General features: G+C 40.5%; 2 protein-coding genes across 10 annotated transcripts in view; both read left to right on the forward strand.

The window, feature by feature from the left end:
• LOC127003869 (uncharacterized protein CG43867-like) overlaps positions 1 to 6,932 on the forward strand; it is a 44,777-nt gene extending 37,845 nt beyond the window's left edge. For all 9 annotated transcript variants that reach the window (XM_050870965.1, XM_050870969.1, XM_050870971.1 and 6 more), the window contains 3 exons: positions 63 to 290; positions 1,111 to 1,246; positions 1,707 to 6,932. In XM_050870965.1, coding sequence (XP_050726922.1) covers positions 63 to 290; positions 1,111 to 1,246; positions 1,707 to 1,940 — 598 coding nt within the window. In that variant the 3' untranslated portion in view covers positions 1,941 to 6,932. The remainder of the gene's footprint in view (positions 1 to 62; positions 291 to 1,110; positions 1,247 to 1,706) is intronic.
• Positions 6,933 to 8,762: 1,830 nt separating this feature from the next.
• LOC127003870 (protein C19orf12 homolog) lies at positions 8,763 to 16,315 on the forward strand. Its single transcript, XM_050870975.1, has 4 exons — positions 8,763 to 8,784; positions 12,547 to 12,716; positions 13,123 to 13,244; positions 15,897 to 16,315. Exons 2-4 carry the CDS (start codon positions 12,557 to 12,559, stop codon positions 16,092 to 16,094), a joined length of 480 nt encoding a protein of 159 aa, XP_050726932.1. The 5' UTR covers positions 8,763 to 8,784; positions 12,547 to 12,556; the 3' UTR covers positions 16,095 to 16,315.
• Positions 16,316 to 24,266: the final 7,951 nt, after the last annotated feature.

The raw sequence follows: 24,266 nt of genomic DNA on the forward strand, positions 1-24,266 counted from the left end.
ATTTCTTTGGATGAATCACAGAAAGTTGATATTCTTTAATTTGTGTTCAATGTCCACTCCAGAAACTTGCTGGACAGCTTACAAGAGAAGTGGATCAGCCTGCGGGGGCGGCCACAGAGTGACTGTGTCCGCATCTACCTAACCTGCACCAGAAAATGGCCTTACTTTGGAGCAACGCTGTTCCCCGCAGCAACGCCCACCCCAGACGGCCCTCCAACGCCGGTGTGGGTGGCCGTCAGCGAGGACGCCATCACGCTGCTGGACTACACCACAATGGTGTCTGTTGGCAGGTGAGGGGAAAAGATTATTACAGTATTCATAAGCATTAGAACACTGTAGACCTAGAATGATTCCTGTGCTGTGGTGCATTCGGGAGAAATGTAAAGTAATCAGATGAGTCCATGCAATTTATTTCTCTTAAAATAGTAAGCAGCCACAAGGCATGCAAGGAATATCCAAGTGATTTCCTGGCAGCTTCCTGGCTTCTGAGCTTCTGCTTGTCCCTTCTCTTCCTTGAGGTCAAAGACATTCACTTCTGCCTCCCTGCTATCTCTGCCTCAGTGCATGAGAAGGTAAACTGGACATAAAAAGAAAATGTCTTCCACAAGTTACACACTGAAAAAACTTTTATATGCTCCCAAAATTTACTTTCCAATGCATAACTGCCTTTTTTTTTTTTTTTTTTTTTTTTTTTTTTTTTTACGACTCCAATCCTCTAAGTTTTTTTAGGTCACATTCCACACAGGGAAAGAATTCAGACTTCTGTTTTTCCTTTAACCCGTCCGCTGCGATTGGCACAGATTTGTCCTTCACTAGTAGCCTGGTAACATATAGTCCCAGGTCTTTCTCTGTTTCTGTGGTGGATAGTGGAGTGTTTCCCATGTGGTATTGGTGTGCTGTATATCCCCTCCCAATGTGAAGGACTTTACATTTTTCTTCATTGAATTGTAGCAGCCACTTTTTGTTCCATTCCTGTAGCTTGGTGATGTCTTCTTGTAGGAAATCCACAGCCAAGGGGTTAAAAGTGCAAGGTCCACCATAACTCTTTTTTGTCATTTGAATACTCTTGAGTGGGCAGTGTGGGTGAGCATCTTACTCTCTCCCTCCCAGGTACGGCTACAGCTCCGTGGTCACCTTTGGAGGCTGTCAAGAGGACTTCATGCTGGTGGTGCACACGCCGGAGGAGGACAGCGCCCACCACCCTCCCGGCACACACAAGCTTCTGCTCTGCATGAACAAACCAAAGGTACAGCCACATACCACTTGCTGGTGTGTTTGTCCTCTGTGGAAAGTGTGTTGAGACAAGACAGTGGTTGGTTTGCTGTTTAGGTCTGTCATTCTTTATAACGCACACCATCTCATGAATCAGTTTTGATGGTGTTTCGTTGTCCTCAGACAATGTAAATGTTCTAAAGGGTTGGCTGATAAACATTCTACTTTACTTCTGTTAATAAGAAATTCTCCTATACTTAAAGTTGTTTATTACTGCCACAGCACTGCGCATGTAAAAGAAATACATATAAAAGAGTAAAAAAAATTCTTTTTATTTATGACTGCAGTAATACATATTTAAGTCATACTTGTCTTATAATTGGAGCTCTTTATCTACAGGTCATATCAGCAGATGGAAAAATATGAAATTACCTCATTAAAGATTAAACCATTTTTCTTTTCAGTAGATTACATGATTTTCCTTCCCTCTCCAGATCCTTGAGCTCACCCTCCTGATAGCGGACTACATGAACGCCCTGGGTCGCCCCGTCCCCGGCACGCCCCAGACCGGCACGCTGACCCGCCACGGCTCCCGGCGGTCGGCGCGCTCCCACATCACCTCCATCCCCGGCCAGCCCGACCTAGTCAAGATGACCACCGAGGTCGACAACAAGCTCCAGCGCCTGGACGCCAAGCGGAGGGCGCCGGTGGACTCCTCTGTTGTCTGACCCTCAGTTCAGGCTCGGGCATCCTGAGTCAGGTTCATGCTCGGCCCGACCGCCACACTGTGATAACGATTCACTGTCCTCCCGTGTGCTTTCCTGTTTGTAAGGAAATGTAATCAAATGTACTGAATACTGCTAGACCAATACATCAAAGCTTCAGTTACTTGCAGGGGGAATAGGTAAGTAGACTTGCATGATAAGCAACGTTACCTAATGTGAATTTGAAACATCTTTTGTGGCCGAGCATTATTATTATTATTTTTAAGAAATCTTGATTTGCTTCTCATAGCCAGTAACTTACTTTAGCTTGAAATTTGTACTAATATGACATTTGGGGTAACTCGTTTGAAATTGTACGGGGCACAAAATTCTGGTTTTCTAATCAGTGAGGAAGGAAAATCCCAGGTCCTACAGTCAATAATGTGCCTTATGCTGCACTGGATACCATGGAACAAGACTCTTGTTTCTCTGAGTTACAATAATTCTGAAAGTGCATAAATGTGATGATGCGAGAGTTGCAAGAAATTTCTTCACTATTCAGTACTACTCTGAATGGCTTCACAACACTAGTCCATTGTACACCTAGTCGTGGAAGGAAGGAGTGACTCCCAGCGAGGGGAGGAGGCAGCCATCTGGAGACCAGCAGAACAAGGACGCTACAGTATAACATAATACATAGAGAGATTTGTTTCCATTGCATCATACAAGGTTCAATTGAGACATGAAAGCCCAAAATTGAGCACAGAGCAAAATGTTTATGGCAGGATAAGTAAGATGATCCTTAACAGTGAGACCCTTTTTATATTTTTCCAACAGACTGGATAGAAATGCATGTTGATGACACTTTACAGCAAGAAACTTTAATCTATTGAAGCTATAGACTATATCAGCCTGTCCTTGGGAGGGACCAACTGTCCTTAGTAACATGGTTGCAGGTCGTATTGAGGCTGCATTACACTTATTGGGAAGAAGTATATTTTTTTCCAGGAATGCATAGGTTATTACATATGAAAATTTATATATGTATATTATATTTTCACAATTATGTCAGATCCTGATATCCGTAGTCACACATAGTACACTCCACATACTGAAGACATTTGTTTTAACCCTTCAGATAACCCTTTGAATTTGGGAGACAAGATTAATTTTCTAAAACACACACAGTCTTTATGAACACCCAGGCATAGGCAGGACAGCTGTTACTCATTTGTACAGACACTGAACTGATCAGCTGTTCTTTGAAATACTGTTATTGCATTTTCTAATGAGACTGACATGCGTTTATTTAGAGCTAACATTTATTTTATTTTCTGCAATAACAAACAAAAAAATCATGAACAAAAGTAGTTTGTGATGTTAATTCATCACTGCAGTTGCAGTATTGGAGGCAATGATATGCCTTCATGAATTCTTATGGTGTTCTTAACTCAAACGGTATACATTTATTTTCCTAATACCATTGCATTACAACCCAGTCACACAGCACACAGTACTATGAATGAAACAACTAAATATATTTATGAAGTATAGAATATGCAATGAGGGCGACACAAGCAAGGGTTCAGGAAGCTTTACTCAGGGGGACGCCTGGCAGGACACCAGAGGAGGGAAGGAAGGAAGGACTGTACCATAGTAGGTTAAGGGAGGAAGGGAGACGCACAGGGCTGGCGTGCATGCTTGGTGAGTCACACACTACCAGGTGTAGGATGCCACGTATATTCATGAACGCTAATGTACATTTTCTGTTCAATTCCAGTGAAAAATAATTATACTTTTCTGTGGTTATGAAAACCTAGGTAAATGTTTGTAAGTGACACACTTGTTATGCTAGTTTTTCTCAATTACTATTATTACATTTTAAGCTCTTATGTTTGAATGCTGTGTTGAGTTAAAAAAAAGACTTCCATTAGCTGTGTAGAGTGAAATATTGTGCTGGAGTTGAAGTGGTGCTGTGGAGGCATCACTCAGATGGAAGCACAGCAAAGGCCAGCCAGCAAAACATGAACTAAATTGAAGTTTGGAATGTGAGTGTAAGTAAAATTGTCAAACACTAATCTTGGTGGTCATTCTGCAGCATTGAGTGTGATGCTCAAATGAACGGTGCACAGCCTCCAGCACAAAGGGACTAGCTCAATGAATCACACACAAATTTGTAACCTTGTTCAACTTATTCTCGAGCCATTATCTGTACGCCTTCACCAGGAGGAAACCACACACGAAACTATATAAAGAGGCTGAAAAATTAATCTCACAACACTGATGGCAACGGCTCCAAGAGGCGTCAGAATAATATTAAAAGCAGGAAAATCTAATAGCAGTAAAGTACCTAACTTCATGACTGACAGAATGATCACTTGTATATGTTAACCGGACCATCAACAAATTGGTTTCTGAACAAGCTTATGTACTTTGAAAATCATGTATGTTGTGAGTCCAGAGGCTTCATTCACTGCATGTGTGGCAAAGGAAATGAAGCTTTGTCCAGTAGCCTCAGCTTCCACACAGGAAAGAGAAGATATTCTAGACTTAACTCCTTGACTGCGGATTTCCTACAAGAAGACATCGCCAAGCTACAGGAATGGAACAAAAAGTGGCTGCTACAATTCAATGAAGAAAAGTGTAAAGTCATGCACCTTGGGAGGGGAAATCCAGCTTACCAGTACCACATGGGAAACACTCCACTATCCACCACAGAGGCAGAGGAAGTATATGTTACAAGGCTACCAGTGAAGGCGAAATCCGTGCCAATCACAGCGGACGGGTTAAAAAAATGAGAATTCCAATGAGAGAAAAAAAGTCACCCATATTATCATCACTGTCATCATCACCACTACCATCGTCGCCATCATTAGTAGCCCCAGTTTCCACACAGAAAAAGAGAAAAACAGCCATTGGAAAGTGAGAATTCCAATGAAAAAAAGTCATCTTGATACGCAGCCTTCATACCCATGCCACGGGGACACAGTTGGGGTTGTTTACGAGGTCATAACTTTGTACAGAAAGGGGAAAACTAATGCTATCAGACAGCCACTTCCCTCTCTGACCACAGGAGCAAACAAAGGTGCTTGCATTGAGGAAGTGTCAAGGTCCACAGATGCCAAATGCTCAATGCCATATTCCAAGTTTTGCTATTCATGAAGGTGCCTCAATGTGGTCATTTTGATACAAGTTATTGGAGGGACAGGAAGTGAGCATCATGATTTAGGGAACAGACAAAGGTTGAAGACATTCTAATGATTAAGAGCAAGAAAATATAACAAGAAATGAACCTGGTAACAGATGAACAACCCGCACAACAGAATGGTAACCCAGAGATTACATAAGTCCAGGCCAGCAGAGAACCAAGTGGAGAGATGAAGCTAGAACCTTTGCCGGAGCAGGGCGACACCAGACAGAGAGGTGGAGGTTGGGGAAAGCCTTTGCTTGCCCTGCAGTGAGCTAGTAATGGCTGAGGATGATGATTATTCATATACATTGGCCATACTCAGGCCATGCAGGAGCTGTGAGTGTTAGGCAAACCATCCTCTGTGACTGTGCTCCCTAAATCATCTGAATATTGTTTTTAATCAAAGTTTAGGCCCCATGTTTGTCTGTCTTAGATGACCTGACACTCTCTTTGATATTCCTTTTCAATTATTAATATTTTTGTAACTCCGTGTGTCTGGAGCAGCTGAGAGTGTTGAATGATATGTCTCATTCACGGGGCGTGTCACTGTGCCGTGTGCACGCCCTCACAGCCCGTGGCAGTATGTGAACATGATGTTAAGCTTCAGGCAGTAAAGCATTACCTACCCTTGAGTCAGAACAACACTGCTATGGTACAGTTGATAAAATGTTGGCATGATGCTAAAGACTTGGAAAGGAAATTTTCCCCAGGTGAAAAAATTATTAAAACATTTTACTCAAAAAACTTCCTAAATAATCTTCATGTATGTCATGTCTTAGGGAGATCAATGATTATTGTGATACTCACTATATATATATATATATATATATATATATATATATATATATATATATATATATATATATATATATATATATATATATATATATATATATATATATATATATATATATATATAGATATATATATATAATTTCCAGGTATTACAGTATTAGTACTGGATGTTGAAACTGCAGTCATTCAGTGGCTCTATATTTTCCTTGGGTCTTGCTTGGGAACCAAAAGGCCTTGCACTGGGCCAAGCAGTGTGAGGAAGCATCAAGGTGGCAGCAACCCTCATTTTGCTGTGTTGAAGCATCAAGGTGGCAGCAACCCTCATTTTGCTGTGTTGATTGACTAGACAGCTTAACATAGACCTTAACTGTTGTGTTACTGATTGCATTTACTTTGTATTGTATTAGAACTGACTTTGTATTCCTTTTTTACTGCTGATGATCCAAGGTGCCATAAATACTAGTCAGAGTTTGTAACGTTCATCATATTCCACCAAGTCTGATGAAGTATGCCTTCCAAGATTGTATAACTAAGGTACAATGTAAGATTTCATGCTATGTATATATATTTTTTTGAGTAGTAGCTTTATTATGTTAAGTAGTCACTGCTGTGAATTGAAGACTTGCCATTGTAGCCCATGGAAAAGAACACTTATTGACTCCAAACCTGTCACCTGTATCATGCCGTGTAATCTTTCCTTTGCCCTCCACACCCTCCTTCAGTCACTTCACAGACACAGAGCTTTAACTTGATGTGTACAGTTTGTGAGTTTTGTATGTGGTCTGCATCTCCCCGTCTGGTTTGTTGAGAAGCCGAGGGAATGTTCCTGCTATGCCTTATTTTTCTTCATTTTTGGCATTTCAGTAGTTCTTATAGTCATATGTAATTAAAATGTATGTATGTAGGTAGTGACTTTGGCACAAACTGTGCATACATTACATGTGTGTGTCACACATTGTTTCTTTTACTTTCAATAAATGTAGAGAAAATAATATGAACACTGGTAAATTAATAAATATTTTCTATCCCCATATTATCCCTTCAATGACCCAGTTCTGGTTACTGTAATTTGTCATCCTCAATCCCTTTCAGCATTTTAAGCTTTGTTTTAACCCTTTAATTATCAGAGGTTGGAATGCCATCGTTCTAATTAGTATTTCATAAGTATTTAATTAAGACAAAACAAGTATTCGTGGTATTAGTCTCGGTAGTGCAGCATTAAGACAAACATTGGATCACGAAGGCACCAGTTGAGTCTTTTGGTGATTCAGTTTTCACTCAAGGCAGGAACCTTAACCGATTGTCTAGTTTTGCATCATTTTACCGGCGCGGATTTGTTAGAAGTTAGCCATTTGCCTCTTTTCAGTTTAAATAACAGGAAATGAACATGGAAAACCCTGTAGAATTTCTAGTAATGAACAGCACATCAATACAAGTTCACTGTACATAACTCCCGCGTATCGATACAGTCTGCGAGTCATTTCATTTGGTAGATTCGAAGCACCGCAAACCAGCGCCTCGCCACACCCCCGTCAGTCAAGCGCTCGCTGCCGCGGTGTTCACGTGTGTCCCTCGGCCCTCCTGGAAGGTAAGAAAGCCTAATTGATGTTTTACGGGGATTGATAATATTCATTGCGACAAAGGAGGTGAATTATGTGTACCTTACCCATAGAAAACTGCTCTCAGAATCGCATATAGGCAGTAGCTTAATTATGTAGTACGAGTATTTTCCAAGTGTTATTATATGGGATTAGCTGAAATGATTGAGTGATTGATTGGTAGTTTATTGTTGCAAGTAAACAACAAAGGAGAAGGGAGGAACATATGCCATCCCAACCCCCAGGCAGTACAGAGTGTGATTATACAACTATGGATACATGTGGATGGAGGAAGATAACTGGAGAGAGAAAAGGAAAGAAAGCAGGGGAAAAAAAGTCGTATTACTACTGATGGGGTAACTATCATCAGCTCATTCGCCACTTTTTTTTTTTTTTTCACTATTTCATCTTTCATATTTAGACATTACGAAGCCACTATATACACTCATGGCCAAAGATGAACATACAGGTTTACAAGGAGCTTCCCGTCACTCTTTAGAACACTTGAAACATGAAAAGTACTTGAGGTTCGTAAATATCTCAATGACACAAAAATGCTGGAGAGTAATAAAAGAGGGACTGCGGAAGAGAGAAGTAGAGAGAGAGAGATGGATGAAATGGAGATAAGGAGATAAGTGAACGGAGAAAGAGAGAGAGAGAGAGAGAGAGTGCTGAAGATTACATATATGGTTAGGAGGGAAATGGAAAGGATGGAGAGGTGGAGAAATAAAATATATAAAAACAAACAATGGAGAAAGAAAAGGAAAGATAATCATTAACGTGGAGAGATAGGGAGAGGTAATTGACGTGATGGAGGGAGTTAATTAAAAGGTGATTGCGGTTAAGTATTGATCGATGGAGTTCAGAGAAAGGAAACTGAGTAGAGAGGTTGGAAGATAGAATGGAGAGAGGAAAGAGGAGATGGCGATAGGTGAATGGAATGTAGATAAGAAAATACTAATTGAAATGGTGGAGATAACTGAGAAGGGACTGAGAAGAATTAAAGATCGATTTCACGTAAGAAGGAAATGAATAGGATAGAGATGGACAGAATAATGATGAGAGGGAAAAAGATGAATGATGGATGGAATGGAGGTAGGATAGAGATAAAAGAACGGAGATCAAGATGAAGAGGAGAGGATAAAGGAGCTGTTTGTTTGATAGTAGCCGGAAGTACTGATAACACATAGACGCTAACTCAGCATACATGCCATGGACTGACTGACTCACTACACCATTAGCTAATCGTCACTACAGGACACATATACGTTACACATAAACACAGGTAACTATATTATGCATTGCACTTACATGTAATTACTCCTTTACGGTTGATCTTGTCTCCACGAATATCCCAAGCGTGAAACAAGTGGTAGGCCTACTCTGATATTTCTGTTTCCTCTTTAATTCTTTTTCTACATGTTATCTTCCTTCCTTCCTTCCTTAATTCGAGTTTTTCTTCATTCCCTTCTCCTTTCTTTTTTTTTTTCTCGTTTCCCTATCCTTGTTATTTCCTCTTTATTCTTGGTAGAGGAGTGTAAATATGTATGTGTATATATGGTCTAGCGTGGCAGTCAGCGGGGTAGATTAATGGCCTTTTATCATACAGTAGGTATAATAGTATGTACGGTTTAATTACGGTTTTATCCATGCACCGAGTGTTTTATTATAGGAATGAGATATACTGAGGTTACTAGATGGTGCGCCAAGAGCAGTTACAACATGTCCGTCATCTGTAATTTATTAGGGCCTAAGAATTAATAATCCGAGATTGTATTACTATGGCTGGCAGAAGATAGAAATTTTAATCAATGCTCTGCTAGGCAAATAGACAATATTATTATTATTATTATTATTATTATTATTATTATTATTATTATTATTATTATTATTATTATTTCATAACGGAAATGGACAGTAGAGGTGGGGAAATATAGGCGGGTAGATGAAGAGAATGGAGAGAAGAAATAGATAACTGAAGGGTAGAGAGACTGATGGATGGACTGGGGATAGGAAAGAGATAAATGAAAGGTAGGCCTGCGTGGAAAGATAGATGAATGGAATGGGATAGGAAAGAGATAAATGAAAGGTAGGCCTACGTGGGGAGATAGATGGATGGAATGGGATAGGAAAGAGATAAATGAAAGGTAGGCCTGCGTGGAAAGATAGATGAATGGAATGGGGATAGGAAAGAGATGAATGAAGGGTAGGCCTACGTGGGGAGATAGACGGATGGAATGGAGATAGGAAAGAGATGAATGAAGGGTAGGCCTACGTGGGGAGATAGACGGATGGAATGGGGATAGGAAAGAGATAAATGAATAAGGGTAGGCCTACGTGGAGAGATAGACGGATAGAATGGGGATAGGAAAGATAAATGAAGGGTAGGCCTACGTGGGGAGATATAAGACGGATGGAATGGGGATAGAGGAGAGATAAATGAAGGGTAGGCCTACGTGGGGAGATAAATGGAGGCAATGGGGATATAGAAAAGAGATAAATAAAGGGGAGGCCTACGTGGGGAGATATAATTAAGACGGATGGAATGGGGATAGAGGAGAGATAAATGAAAGGTAGGCCTACGTAGGGAGATATGAAATGGGGAGAGGAAAGACATAAATGAAAGGTAGGCCTAGAGATATATATGAAACGGGGATAGGAAAGATCGAGAAATATGAAGGATGAAGAGATAATGAATGGAATGGGGAGAAAAAAGAGATATATGAAGGATGAAGAGACAGATGAATGGAATGGAGGGATCGGCGGTTAATGAAATGATATGGAGGGATTCGAACGAGTTGAGGAAGAATGGCGAAAGATTACAGACAGATATAAGAAGGAAATGGAGAAGAGGTAGAGATAAAGATGATGGAATGGAGATAGGAATGAAATGTAGATAAAAATGGGGGGTGGGTGGGTGAGGGGGCAGCTGTATAGGGCGGCATTAGGAGTAATTAATAACTCTTTAGCTTTAAACAATACGAACAACAGAATCTATACCACCACCACTATGGCTGAGGTGAAGGAAAACGTATAGATAATAAAACAAAAGTAAGAAATACACAAGAGAGAATGAATTTAGGTTGTTAGGGAGTCCCAAGTTGGAGTCAAGAGTCCGAACGTTGGGTTAGGTGAACGTGATGAGTACACGTTTGGAACAGTGAGTGGTTGGCACTGTCTACCATACGCCCAGCTGATGAAGAAGTGACGGGACATTGCAGGTGTGTATACGCAGGTGTGTTGGTGTGGGGCGCCGGCTGTTGTATAGGGACTATTTTTATAACGCTTTCAGGAGGAGAGTATCAAGACACCTCCACGCGAAAGTGACTTCATCTTCTCTTCTTCTGGGGTTGCCTACAGCCTACCTCTCTCTTTTTTTTCTTTTTTTTTCTTGTCTGAGCAGCGGCCTGTTAAATAAAAGGGGTGGGGGGCGCCAGCCAGGAAAAGTTTGCTCCACATTAAAACCAGAATCTATATACACAATTATTTCTTTGTGTGTGTGTGTGTGGTACAAATAGCTTAGTACTCCTTGGCAGCCGTAGGTGGAGGAGCAAAAGTACTTACATGTCCTGCTGTGTTGTCTTATTATTACGAAGGGGCAAATAATTGTAATAGACTAAATAACTGCACGGTTACCCTCCCACACCCACACACGGCCCTAAAACGTTTGGTTAAGCGTCAAGTGGTGACAAAACGTTTGACTCGGTGTGGTTCTGATATGACGTTTGGCTTTTTTTTAATGTTTGGGGCTGATCATTCGTTTGGCTGAGTGTGTGGTGGTGTCTGCCTTGCCTTAGTACAGCGCACTCCTTTGTCTCCTAAACAATCACTAGGTAAGCATAAAAGCAAGGAAATATAACCCAGACTAATGTTGCAGAAAGGGTAGCCACCTCTTGTGAAGTTAATATTTACATTATTGATTCTTTATTTTCCCTGAATGCAGTGCAGTAACGAATGACTTCCAGAAAATTAGTTAGGTTACTGTTAGTTAAGCGGTATAATGTTTTTGTTCTTGGCTACTAGTAAGTGGGCTTTGGTTACTGTTAATTAACCTGGTAGCAGCGACAGGCCAAATTTATGGCTTTACTGTGTACCAGCGACGGGCCAAATTTGTGGCTCTACCGTGTAGCAGCGACGGGCCAATTTTGTGGCTCTACCGTGTAGCAGCGACGGGCCAAATTTGTGCCATGATATAAACCCCCCAAAATAGATGATACATAAACTGATCACAAATGTGTTGATATATATTATGAAATGGTTTGTGTGAGAGATGATTTTTTATAATTTTTCTCGCTTAGAGGGACCATTAAGAAACATGATCCCCGCAGCTACCAGGTTAACCCAGTAGCTGCGGGGATCATGTTTTTTAAAGACCCCTCTACGTGAGAAAAATGAGAAAGAATCATCACTCACACAAACCATTTCATAATATATATCAACACATTTGTGATCAGTTTATGCATCATCTATTTCGGGGGGATTATATCATGGCAAAAATTTGGCCTGTCGCTGCTACATGGTTCAGACACAATTTTGGCCCGTCGCTGCTACTGGGTTAAGTGGTATTATGTTATTGTCCGTGGTTATTAGTAAGTGGCCTTAGGTTACTGCCCTTGGTTACTGTTATTTAAGTGGTGTAAGGTTAACTTGTGATGTTGCTCTGTCAGAAAAGGAGTGTCACAACAAGTTAGGAATTCACTCTTGTTAGGCTTCATCCCATACCATGAGCTCAAGCCCTGACTGTTAATTTTGCATAGTCCTATACCTCTTACTTATATTTTGTTTCTTCCCACTTCTTTGTTAATTCTTACATATGACACAATTATTTACACAGTGTACCTCCCCTTTATATCACTTACCCCACAGTTGTGTTTGCTGGCTAGTGTAAGGATGCTATTAGTCCAAATCATTGTAAAAAAGAGATGAGGAATGGGAAATGAAATCAAGAAATATATACTATTGCTAAACTGAAAAGGTACTGTGCAAAGTCTATAAAATGTCAGCATCTCAGTAAGGATACATTAACTAAAGTGCTGCCCTTCCCCAGGTTCGCCACCATGCCCATCAACACCTCGGAGATCCTGACCCTTGTGACGCAGGTGTGTGAGGAGGAGAAACTGCGGGTCCCGGTGAAGGAGAGTCTGAAGGGCGGGGCGATAGCCTTTGCCACCACCACTGTCGGGGGCCTTCTTGCAGGGCCGGTGGGTCTGGCCGTAGGTACGTTGCATCAATTGTACAGTTATTGTTTTCTTTTGCCGTCCATCATATTCTTGTAAGTTTTGGGTCAGGTGTTCTTTGGTGATGCCCTAATAGTAACCTAACTTAACCCATACCCAGAGAAGTATTTTCTATTACTCAGGCAACTCAGCTAATTCATATGTCTCCTCAGTAATGAGTCTTATATCTGTCAGTCTTTCTCTTGTGATTTTTGCTTTAAAATACTGCCTGTCATGTGAGTGTCAAGATATCCTTAACCTTAATACCTGTCTAACCAAAAGACTTGAAAAAAGGCACGATTTCTTGACTCAGTAAATTCATACAAGCTTCCTCAATAATGAGACTGCTCCCCATTAGCTAGTGAATATTTATTTGGCAAACTATGTTGATTTTATTGCCTCTGCAGGAGGGACAGTCGGAGGTCTGACGGCAGCCTTTCTGTCGCATGGCAAGTTTAAGAGCGTCGCTGACGTCATCAGGAATGACCTCACGGTGGCACAGAGGGAACAACTCAGCAACTCAGTTAGGGTACGTATGCTATGGAGTATTTCCTCATATCTTTGTACTTTTTTTCTTTTCTTTTTTTCCTGTGAAGAAAACCAAACAAACTTGGGAGTTGTTTGGTAACCTAAGGCACTCAAAAAAATGATCGCTGTGTCAGGCTGTGGAGTGACCCCTATCAGAGCAGACTCTCAGAAGGTTTATCCCGCCAGTATTTGAAGAGTAGCTCCCCCAAAATATAGTCATTGCCGACCTTAGGACCATAGCATAAATATAGTTACGCCGCATAAGAGGTGTTTTAACTATCATTTATATATAGATTCTAACGCAGTCTGGAAGTGGTGTTATATATATGCCACGCAGAACTGACTGACTGAATTTTGGACCATCTATATATATTTCCACCGCCATCTAAGGGTTAAAATATAACTTCCTTGGAATGAACTGCATAGCTTGTTAGGTTATTTTTACTGTGGGTTTCTCTTTGGCATCCAGGGCTCCCAAGACAAGATGACTCAGCTAGATACATGAATGGGTTTTGCTGTCTGTGCTCCTCTCCTTTAGCGTAGAAAGTCTAGTCACCAGTCTGTTGGCAACTTTGATCAGATTATTCATTAGATCTTCAATGTTTTCCTTAACCTCTTGCATGCATTTTTTCTTCTTTGTGGTGATTATTGTTTGTGAGTTTTTACCTCATTGTGGTTATTATCCTTACATTATTTCTGTTGTTTGTTGTAAGTTTCATTATTAGTGGCTAGAAAGCTTTTGTCTTGTCTAATGTTGTCATGCTTGGACCAATAGCCAGGGAAGCCTCAACTCTGACGTCATTTTTATGATTGTCACTCTCTTGAAGTTGACGGCTTCATTCCCAACCTTCTTGCAGAATTCCATCATGATACTATAGTAGTCTGCTGATTGATGGCCTATAGTGCAGTCTATCTTGGTCTTTTTAACACTTTATGTATTTGGAATTCTCAAGAAGTTGGTGAAATCAGGTCGGGATATAAATTGTCCCAATGTAATGCAGCTTAAACTTCATTATGTTTGTTTTGAAGCCTTTGGGTCTCCTTTACTTGAAATATATGGGGCTCTTTACCTAGCACTACTACTGAACTGCTATTTTCAGTATATTGTATGTGACTGCTTGTGTGTTGCTTGCTAGCTAAGTCTGTGTTGGTGTAGCAGTAGTTACCATATTTCCTGGTTTCATTTCTGCATCATGGTTTTTGCTTGAAATATAAATTATTCCCTTATGCCATTTGACCATTATGACAAATGTTCACTTGTTCATGGAGCAACACCGTGACTTGGTGCAGAAGCTTGTGTGCTGCAGTTATCTAGCAAGCCAGTGACAGACATTTTGAACCATACAGCAAGGGCCTGTTAGTAGCCTAATGGAGTGCTTCCTCTGCCACAAGGCCATAAGTCAGCAGTGTGGGCTACTGGTTGTCTCCCTCTGCAAAATGACCAGAGATATCAACCAGCAGTCCTTTTAGCAATTTCATCTGTAAATTGTTAGTATAGTAAACTGTATCAGATGATGGATTAACTAAACAGAGAAAGTCTACAAACATGGCTAAAGATGAACAAGAAAACGGATAAAGTTATGTTTTCCAATCATGTTCAAACCACAGTCATCCAAGAGGAAGCTCTTGAAATGAAATAATGTCCAGTGAATATGAAGAAGTAAATGAATAAGAGAACAGACGAATGTTGACTACTTAATAAAGGAAATTAAAACATAGAAATGGCAGTGATGAGAACACATTTGTAGGAGAGAGAAGATAACAGATGTACAACAAGGAATGACAGACTGGGAGGAAATAACTGATGAGGGGATTCACAGGAAGGCCATTCACCAGTGATGGGGTGAAATGGAGAAGTTTGCAGAACATTGGAATCAAAATTGGAAACAAGAGGTACCAGACAGAAATTACTAGAAATGTTTGGAAGAAACCAAACTCCACCTCAACTCCAAACAGCTTCATAGAGTGTATTGGACACCTCTCCAACCGAAATTGACCTCTCTTTTGGCCACTCTTTGCTTTTGTCTGTTGTGGGAGTGGTGATTAGCGGGCTTTTTTTTTTTTTCCAACACTTTTTGTTGCCCTTGAGCCGTCTCCTTTGTTGTAAAAAAAAAAAAAAAAAAACCCCTGCCAGCCAGACACATCATATCAACTGTCTAACCTACGGGAAAATCTGATGTTATGCAGATGATGATGATAGTTGGACATATTTCTCCTTTGCATAGTTGAACTTATGACATTGAGTTTAAGCTGCATTGTTGAGACTAAGATGTCAATGAAGAAATTCATTGGCCTGGTGGATCCTTGGTGGAATGTTTGGTTTTGCTTGCAGGGATACAAGTTCATGCTTTGGTCATTCCAACGACTGAACTAGTGAGCCACTTCTGGTGTGTTTAATCCCCTGCCTTGGCCGTGCAGCCTCAGTGTCGTGTTTGTGATGAATACAAACAGTCATAATGCCTTGGGGGCAGCAGACCACTTCCTTTAAGACATTTTGACAAGATTTTTTATTTGGTGTATTATTCCATAAATAGTTGTCCAAGAGGAATCAGTATCATTTTGCAGGAAATATGGTACATCCACCAAACAGGCCTTAGACTGCTTGCTGCTTGTGTCTTTAACAATGAATTACATCAGTGTGTATTGTTTACAGATGTTCCTGTGTAACAGATCTGTTAGAGATCTTGCTGAAGCATCAAAGCTCCTACTCAGTCCCACAGTCAAGACGATACTTCTTCAAATAGTTGTTCAGGTTGTTTTCACAGCAATAGGGATCGTGTTCAAACTCTCAAGAGACAAGGCAAGCCGTGACAGGGCTGTGGAGGATGAGCCGCCTCCCTCCAGGGTCTGAGTCCTTGTGGACAGTGTGACATATTTACTAGCAAAAGTAGATCTGATTGTATAAGTTAGTATTGACTTTGTCCTACAGAACATTATCTACGGCATTGGTCCAGAGGACGTGTTAGTTCTCACTGCGTACGCTCTCCAGCCTGCGGTGAAGGAACGGGTGCTGCAGGAGGTGTTCAGCTTCTTCCGGTCACAACTACAACTGCAAATTGTAGACTGAGCTCTTGGTGGAGGTGTGGGGCTAAGCTTTTCTTTTATGGATGTAAGAAGGTTGTTTTCATTTTCAGTTTGATCCTTTCTTGGAAAGTTTATAATTTTATTTACTAAATTGCATTTCTTTTCATACTTTGAAAACATTGTATATATGTAATGTATATACTACAATCTCAGCAGAATGTGTCTTGACTCCGACTCTGAACTGTTCCCTGGACGAGGGTGAGTCACACCAATGGTCGCTGTTCAGTGGGATGTAGTTTCCTGTAAATTGTCATGTCATCATTTTTAATATTTAAATCTGGCAAATTGAACATCTCAGTGTCTATATATTGTTGATCAAGTTTGCATTGAGCTGTGTGTAAACATGTATGCTCAAATATGTAAAATCTTCAGGATACTGGCATTGCAGTTCTTTGAGTCACAGTTCATGGTACAATTGAACCTTGAAAGATATACGTTGACATTCACAATGACTTCACCGTCTTTCAGTCACAAAAGTTGAGCACATTTCATGGGGTGTCATGTTACCCTTCCATTACTCTTCGTATATCGTTATTTATTATTATATTTTGGCAGTTGTATTATACATCTGAATATTAAAGTGCATTGTGTGGACTTGTATCATTGACATATAAATGGCAATATGATAAGTATGCTATGGAGACAAGGGTGTTCAGTTTGCCTGATCAAAATAAACAAAGAATGATGCATTTGCTCTGCCCAGTGAAGACAGATTCAGCTTCCTGACACACTGCTTCATCCAGGGAACTGTTGAGCCTCTTGGTATAAATGCAAACACTACTTCTCAGTCTGTCAGTTGCTAATTGATGCACTCTTCACTAATACTCTGTAGAAAGCAGCATGTACAATTAGTGGGATTTTGCAGGAACTTGGTCTATTTACTTAAGCAACTTTTTATTCTACTTAGTTACTCTGGAATGTAAATAAGTATAACTATTTTAGCCTTTATGAATTTGAGTCTTTGCATGTATATTGTACATATACTTCGAAGTGTAACTAAGCTTAAATGTAATATGTACACTGTCATCAGCTTCAGCAGCACTGCTGGTGAGAGCCTTGTTGAGCAGGGAGTGTTGGCTTGCCCTCAGCATGACAACTCTTGGTGTAGTGCTCCTCACGGCCTACAGAGACATGCTCCCTCCCTGTAAGCCTCAGTGTCCTCTTCTAATCCTTCTCCTTCCCAACCGGTTTCCTCCTCTCTTTGGAGGCGGGGAAACTGGGATGAGGAAAGGCAATGGGGAGGAGGAGGAATAGGAAACAGAGGCTGACAGTGAGAACATCAGTTTTAAAGACCTAGTATTTTAAAAAGATTCATTGGAAATGTCATATGACTGACACCTTGGACATTTTTAAGCTCTGGCATGGTGATGAGGAGAGGGAACTGTAGAGGAATGTGTACAATGTAGTATTTGTGTGTACTGCCGGGGAGGAGGGAAGGATGTGGCCTTCACTTTACTACTCTAATATGTTGGCATACAGAAATGTTTGTTTGTAAGAGGAGATTTGAAAGATACAAATAGAGAAAGGGAGAGACCAAAAGTTCAGGTCAGGGAAGAAAACTTAATACTCTTTATTTATGTTTTGGAATCGGAGCTCTCTAAGCTGCTTCTGAAAGCTTGTCACTGATTGAACAATGGGTTCTGTCAGCCTGTTCACCTGAGACACCTCCTTTCTTTGCATCAACATTAGAATGGTGGTAGATTATGACTGTTCACCAAGGCACAAACTGACAAAAATAAAGGGGTAATGCGAGGCAGTCAGAGAGGCCAGTAGAAATGTTAACACTGTGGAGGAGCTTATTTGATTTGAAATTCCAGAGGGCAAGGAAAGTATTACACAGTGTAGGCGTGCCACAGAGAACAGAAGTAAAGCTTGTGGTGTGAGGAGGCCAGTGTTTGTGAGAAAGACGGACTAAAGCAGAGGTCCAATCAGTGGCAATCTTTACAAATTTATTAGGCTCCAGTTACAAACTCTGATTATTGTTTAGGACAAACTGCTAGAAATGTTCAGTGGTGGAATTGCTTGCATGAACATTTCTTGGTGGTATCAAGGTTTAATGAAAGCTTTGTAACATCTCAATACTCACGTCAGTTGTCAGTGGAGGCGTTCCATGTGTGGAATAGAGAGCAAAGTGAAGGATGCAAGTGCCATGTTTGGCAGCCACTTTAGCAGTCAAGATGAAGCAAATTCTTGTTTGGCATGGCCTCTGAAAGCCTTCCTCAGACTGAAGGTCCCACACCCTGTAATCTTGTGTTCCTGGTGGATGCTGGTGCTACTATTTTTACTCCTGGTCCAAATCTGAAGTGCCTTTAAAGTTAAAGCTCAATATTAGAGTTAAATTGAGATCAATGCTGTGGGTACAATATTGAGGTGATGTAAATTTGTTCCTAGTGATATTTGTTGAGGCAGCCCTTGTAAAGTAACACCAGACTCGCACTCCCCACAACAACTGCTAGAACTATCCTCCCTGGCACAGCACTGGACTGTTGCTTCAAGGATGTGTACCAGATATTCATTACAAACAGAAACCATAGCAATAACTCATAAGCAATGAAGCAAACCTTACATTGTAACATCATGCAGGAAGGACTATTATTTTCCCTTTATTGTTGTACACACCCAGACAGAACTTTAAGACCTCACAGTAGGGAGCACACGGCAGACAGGAATGACAGCAATAGACAGACAGACAGGCAGATGAACCAGAGAGTTGTATTTTCCATTTAGTCACCCGGACAGATAATAAGTAAAGTGCGAGTTTGTCAGAGTAACTTTAAGGGCAAGATGTTTTAATGTAAGAGTTGACAAGTAGCTCCTGTGGCATTATTTTTTGTCTCTATTCAAATTCATATCACAGCCATTATTGATAGTGCTGTCTTTGTGGGGGAATCCATAACAACTGTTCACTTGAGAAACCGTATTTCCCCCTGGTAATGTGCCTTGAGAAAAAAATATTGGTGACATCTGCCTCTGTCTTGTTGTCCATTGCTACAGTGCTGTTATATTGGAGAAACCATGTTGATTAATCTGAATGTAGACATGCTGTTTCTTCTCTTGTTGCTAAATGTCTCACAGAACATTTTTGGTAAATACTCAGAAGTCATGCAGTGATGGTGAGCATGATGGTTGTGTTAGAGGCCATCTTATCTATAGCTATAAAACTTGTCACTGTGCAAGGAAGATTACTGCTAAAAGGCTGAAACATTAGGATGAGTTGATTTTTTTTCATTTTTCTTTTCATAACATTTAAGTTAATTTCATGAAGCCATCCAATCCATAATTAGAAAACTCGTCACTGTGCAAGGAAGGTTCATAATAAAAAAGTAAAACCCTTTTGGATAAGTTGAACACAAACATTTTTTTTCTTGCTTTCAACAGACTTCATGCATTAAAAAAAGCCTTGACAAACCTGCTCACACACTGTATTGCACTGAATCAAAGTCATACGGGCATTTGGGTCACAATTTAGATAAGACTTGCAATATGTGTTCAAAAGTCAATGTAGAAGTGAACTATTTTTTTTGTAATATATAGACAAACACTATACATGTATTATCTTCTGGTAATATTGAGCTGTGAAATACTGAGTGTTGTCTCTGCAATATTTTAGTGGTTAAGTTGAATAGGCCAGTGATCACAGTAGACTTAAGTACTATTCAATTTAATTTTGTCCACCAAGAGCCGGTACTAAAGTAAGGCATTCATATTACACTTATGTAAGGTTGTTTGTGATATTAATCTGCAAGGAAATGTTCTTTATACCAAACTAACCCAATTGGCTGTCAGTGGTTCTAACAATTGAGAAGCTGTGGAGTCTGGAGAGTTTTCAATTTCTCCGGGTGGAGGGCAGAAACTCCACCCTGTACAAGAGTAGGCTGAGGTGGGTCAAAAAGATAAACTAAACATTAGAGAACTGCAAGAATAAAACCCAGCCTTGCAGGCGAAAGATTTACCAGACAGTTTCGGTGGACACTGCCACTGGCACTGAAGATGGTTGCATGTCCACTGAAACTGTCTGGTAAATATACATCTTTCATCTGCCAGGCTAAGTTTTATTCTCATTAGGAAGATCATGTCAGTGTGATTATCCCATGAGAGAAAACTATGATACAAAGTTAACATATCTCATTTGTGGGCCATTTTTTCTGCCTAGCCTTGTGTTATGTACTTTTCAAACCCATCTTTAAGTTTTAACGGGTATTAGTTGAACAGTTAAGACTCGAATGAACTAGAATAAACTTAATATACACACACAGTGGATGGGCACCCCTAGTCACTGTTAACTGGCAGAGTCGAGCTGCTACAGTAACCCTGCAGCACAGCCTCTAGTGCATGGGTGGAGTTCAGTGTCTCCATGTTTCCCTGTGTGCTCTGTAAGGAAATGAAAGCCAGGGATGGAACAAAAGATCCTCTTCTCTCCTACTTAATAAAGGATATAAGTCATTAAAGTGGATTTCTTTGATCCAGTTGTGGTGGGTGACAAATGGCATGTTATTCTTAAAAAGGGAAGGAAGTGGCTGTTGTGACTAACAGATTATATGTTAAGGAAGATTAGAGATGTGTGACAACTGAATTAAACATTGATCATAGGAGTAAAGGATGAATTGAAAGTAAAGGTATTAGACAAGCATGAATACAGAGACTTATTCTTAATGTTTATACTTTCTAATTATTGACCTTCTAGAATATTCAAACTTAAAAGCAGACAAGCTAAATCTAGACATATCTTCCTTCCACTGAAACCTGTATCTTGTGAGAGTTTAACCCGTCCACTGTGATCATCATGGATTTGGCCTTCACTGGTAGCCTGGTAACATATAGTTGTGGTGGATAGTGGAATGTTTCCCATGTGGTATTAGTATTCTGGATATCCTCTCCCAAGGTGCATGACTTCATTTCTTCATTGAATTGTAGCAGCCACTTTTTGCTCCATTCCTGTAACTTGGTGATTTCTTGTAGGAAGTACAGAGTCAAGGAGTTAACAAAGACACACGGGACTGATATTTTTGACCGGCATGGAGATGTTCCTAGCACTCTCGATCTTTCCTTAACTTCTAAATCTCAAGCCTTCGTCAAACTATACTTCTTTGTTTCCTTTAAACCACAACCAAAGCTCTTTTTAACTAAGACACACGAGACTGATATTTTTTAGCATCATGGAGACATTCCCAGCACTCTCAATCTCTCCTTAACTCCTGTGTCTCAAGCCTTAGCCAAACTTTACTTCTTTGTCTCCTTTAAATCTCAATGATGACTCTTAAAACTGTTGGACACAAGACTGAATTTTCCCCCTGCTGATCGCTAGGCAAAGAGTAACAGAGGAAGGTTTTAGTACTGTATGATGCTGAGGAAAGAAAGTTAAGGAAGTGGCAGAGATAGATGATAAAAAAAAAAAAATTGAAGAATAGCAGTAGAATCATTAACCCTTTCCATCCGTGATGCAGACGTCGGCGTCACAGTATGGAAAGGGTCAAGGGGAAATGGAAGAGAATTAATCCTCTTCTAAACCTCTCGATCCTCTTCCATTTTCTTTAAAGAGGTTTAGAAGAGGACTAACCCTTCCCATACGGTGACGCGGTCGGACGCCGACGTCGGCGTCGCCGGAGTGAAGGGGTTAAGACATCTGAGGCAGTGATTCTTTTCATGCAGAATGCCGAGCGAGAGGTTAGAGAGGAAGGTGGTTGTGTTCCGTGACGCTGAGGCCGAGAGAGTGGACTGAATCTACATACATGCGATGAGTCTGCTGAGTATCTTGAGCCCAAAGTTCCCACCACACACACACACTTCACAAAGGCTTTGAAGATGGTGAGTTTTTTTTACTTTATTTTTCATCTTAGTCTTGTTCTAGTAATAGAGACGAGGGTTAAGAATTCAGGGCTTTGTACTCTACTGCATATCTGAAGAGGGCAACTATTTAAGGCATGTAGCTTGTATGACACAGGTTCTATAGAAGGAAAGGGACATCATAGTCTTGTTCTAGTAATGGAAATATGAAGGTTTAGAATTCAGGGCTTTGTACTCTACTGCATATCTGAAGAGGGCAGTTAGTTAATGCATGTCATATGATACAGGTTCTATAGAAGGAAAGGGACATCTTAGTCTTGTTCTAGTAATGGAAACATGAAGGTTTAGAATTCAGGGCTTTGTACTCTACTGCATATCTGAAGAGGCCAACTAATTACGGCATGCAGCTTATATGATGGAGGTTGTCTAGAAGGAAAGGGGCATCATAGTCTTGTTCCAGTCACTGAGGCAAGAAGGTTCAGAATTCAGGGTTATATATTCCATTGCATTTCTTAAAGAGGACAACTAGAAGGCAGGTGTAGCCCACAACTAGGTAAATACTTAACATAACCAAACCTCCACAGGCCAGAACATGATTGCTTATCAAGGACAGCCTCGTCATGAAGAAGACTCTAGAACATATACTTCCTTGCCTGTCTGCAAGAACCAGAAGTGCAGGAAGCGTCGTCACATAGGCTTTGGCAAGAGGAACTGAACGATTTGATCTTCAGTTGTATGGTAGCTGGACAGAGGCCGGGAACAGCTGACATGTGAGTACAGTATCTTGTGTTTGATTGTTGTTATATAGGGTAGGCTGGTCTATGGCAGTGCTCTTCAACCTATATTGATGTCATTTACCCCCTTATAGTCATTAACAAGCTATACACTAGAGGGTCATTAATTTTTCTTTAAGTTATCGTCAGTCTATTCAAGAGGAAAGATAAAAAAGTTGATTTAATTTCCCATGTATTCCCTAATGTTACCTCAAGTCTCCATATGTGCCAATTTACCACTCCAATAATGCAGACAGAACACAGATTCTGTTTCCATGGCTATCATTTGGTTCCCCCTATCAGAACTGTTTTCCATCTCATCTCTCCCACCTCAAGACAGTCGTCCACCCAGGTGAATAGCACTGTTGTAGAGTTGTAGTTAAATTAGGTGTAGTATTGTCTGCTCATTTATTGCAACAAATTTCCAATACATATCACAGGGGACAAAAGGGCAGTAAAAATTATATCTTCATGGTTCAAGCCAGAGTGGTCCAACTTCAGCTTGCAGTCACCAATAGAAAAACATAGATTTATTCTACATCAAAATTTCTGAAGTGTTTGTGATGCTAAGGCTCTAGATATACTGTGTACAGTATTGCTAGGTTACTTGCAGACCCTGCCAAGAACTCTCGTATAACTAAAAGATCATAAGTATATTTTATATCATTAGTATTATAGGTCTTGGATGTCTCTTTGGTTAACGCCAGTATTTTCCCTTACGGGGTTGGACAGGTCGATGAAAATAGTTCTTGGGTCTAATTAAAGCAATTCAATATACATATGCAGGCGGTTCACTTAACTGTAAGGACGTGTATGCAAGTTAACCGCAGGAGATCAGTACAGAGTGTATCTATCTATATCTCTGACGCCTTGCTCCCACGTGGGAACTTCCCTCCAGGGGGTGGCCGCGGCAGAAGCGTCTCCCTCTCAGCACACTCAATCATGCTACTTCCTACTCTCTCGCTCCACATCACAGGTGGTCTTCCCTTGACACCCCCTCTCTCAATCCTTTCCTCATACACTCTCTTCATGAATTCATTCTCCCCATTCTTATCACATGTCCAAACCATCTCAATGCACCACACTTCACCCACTCCACTCCTTTTGCTGTCACACCCATACCAAACAGCTCATACACACCCACTACTTTCTCCATCCCATCCCGACACATGACATGCACCTCTTATATATATATAACATAAGTTTCATACACGGCTGACGGTGAAGGGAAGCGCCTGCCTTTGTGGTCTTTCATTTATAAGTTTAGTGTTCAAGTTCTTCATGGCATCAAAGAAGTTGGACCACTCTGAAATCAATTTATCTGATCTGTAGTATTTTTTTTGTCTTCTATCAGATACTTTGTTGTGCTGATAGGGATTTCA

Source organism: Eriocheir sinensis, chromosome 26, assembly GCF_024679095.1.
Source record: "Eriocheir sinensis breed Jianghai 21 chromosome 26, ASM2467909v1, whole genome shotgun sequence".
Lineage (NCBI taxonomy): Eukaryota > Metazoa > Arthropoda > Malacostraca > Decapoda > Varunidae > Eriocheir > Eriocheir sinensis.

Coding starts and splice junctions, on each gene's coding strand:
- LOC127003870 (XM_050870975.1), top strand. CDS start 12,557: ATGCCCATCAACACCTCGGAGATCCTGACCCTTGTGACGCAGGTGTGT. Junction 12,717..13,122: donor GCCGGTGGGTCTGGCCGTAG/GTACGTTGCATC, acceptor TTGCCTCTGCAG/GAGGGACAGTCGGAGGTCTG. Junction 13,245..15,896: donor AACTCAGCAACTCAGTTAGG/GTACGTATGCTA, acceptor TATTGTTTACAG/ATGTTCCTGTGTAACAGATC.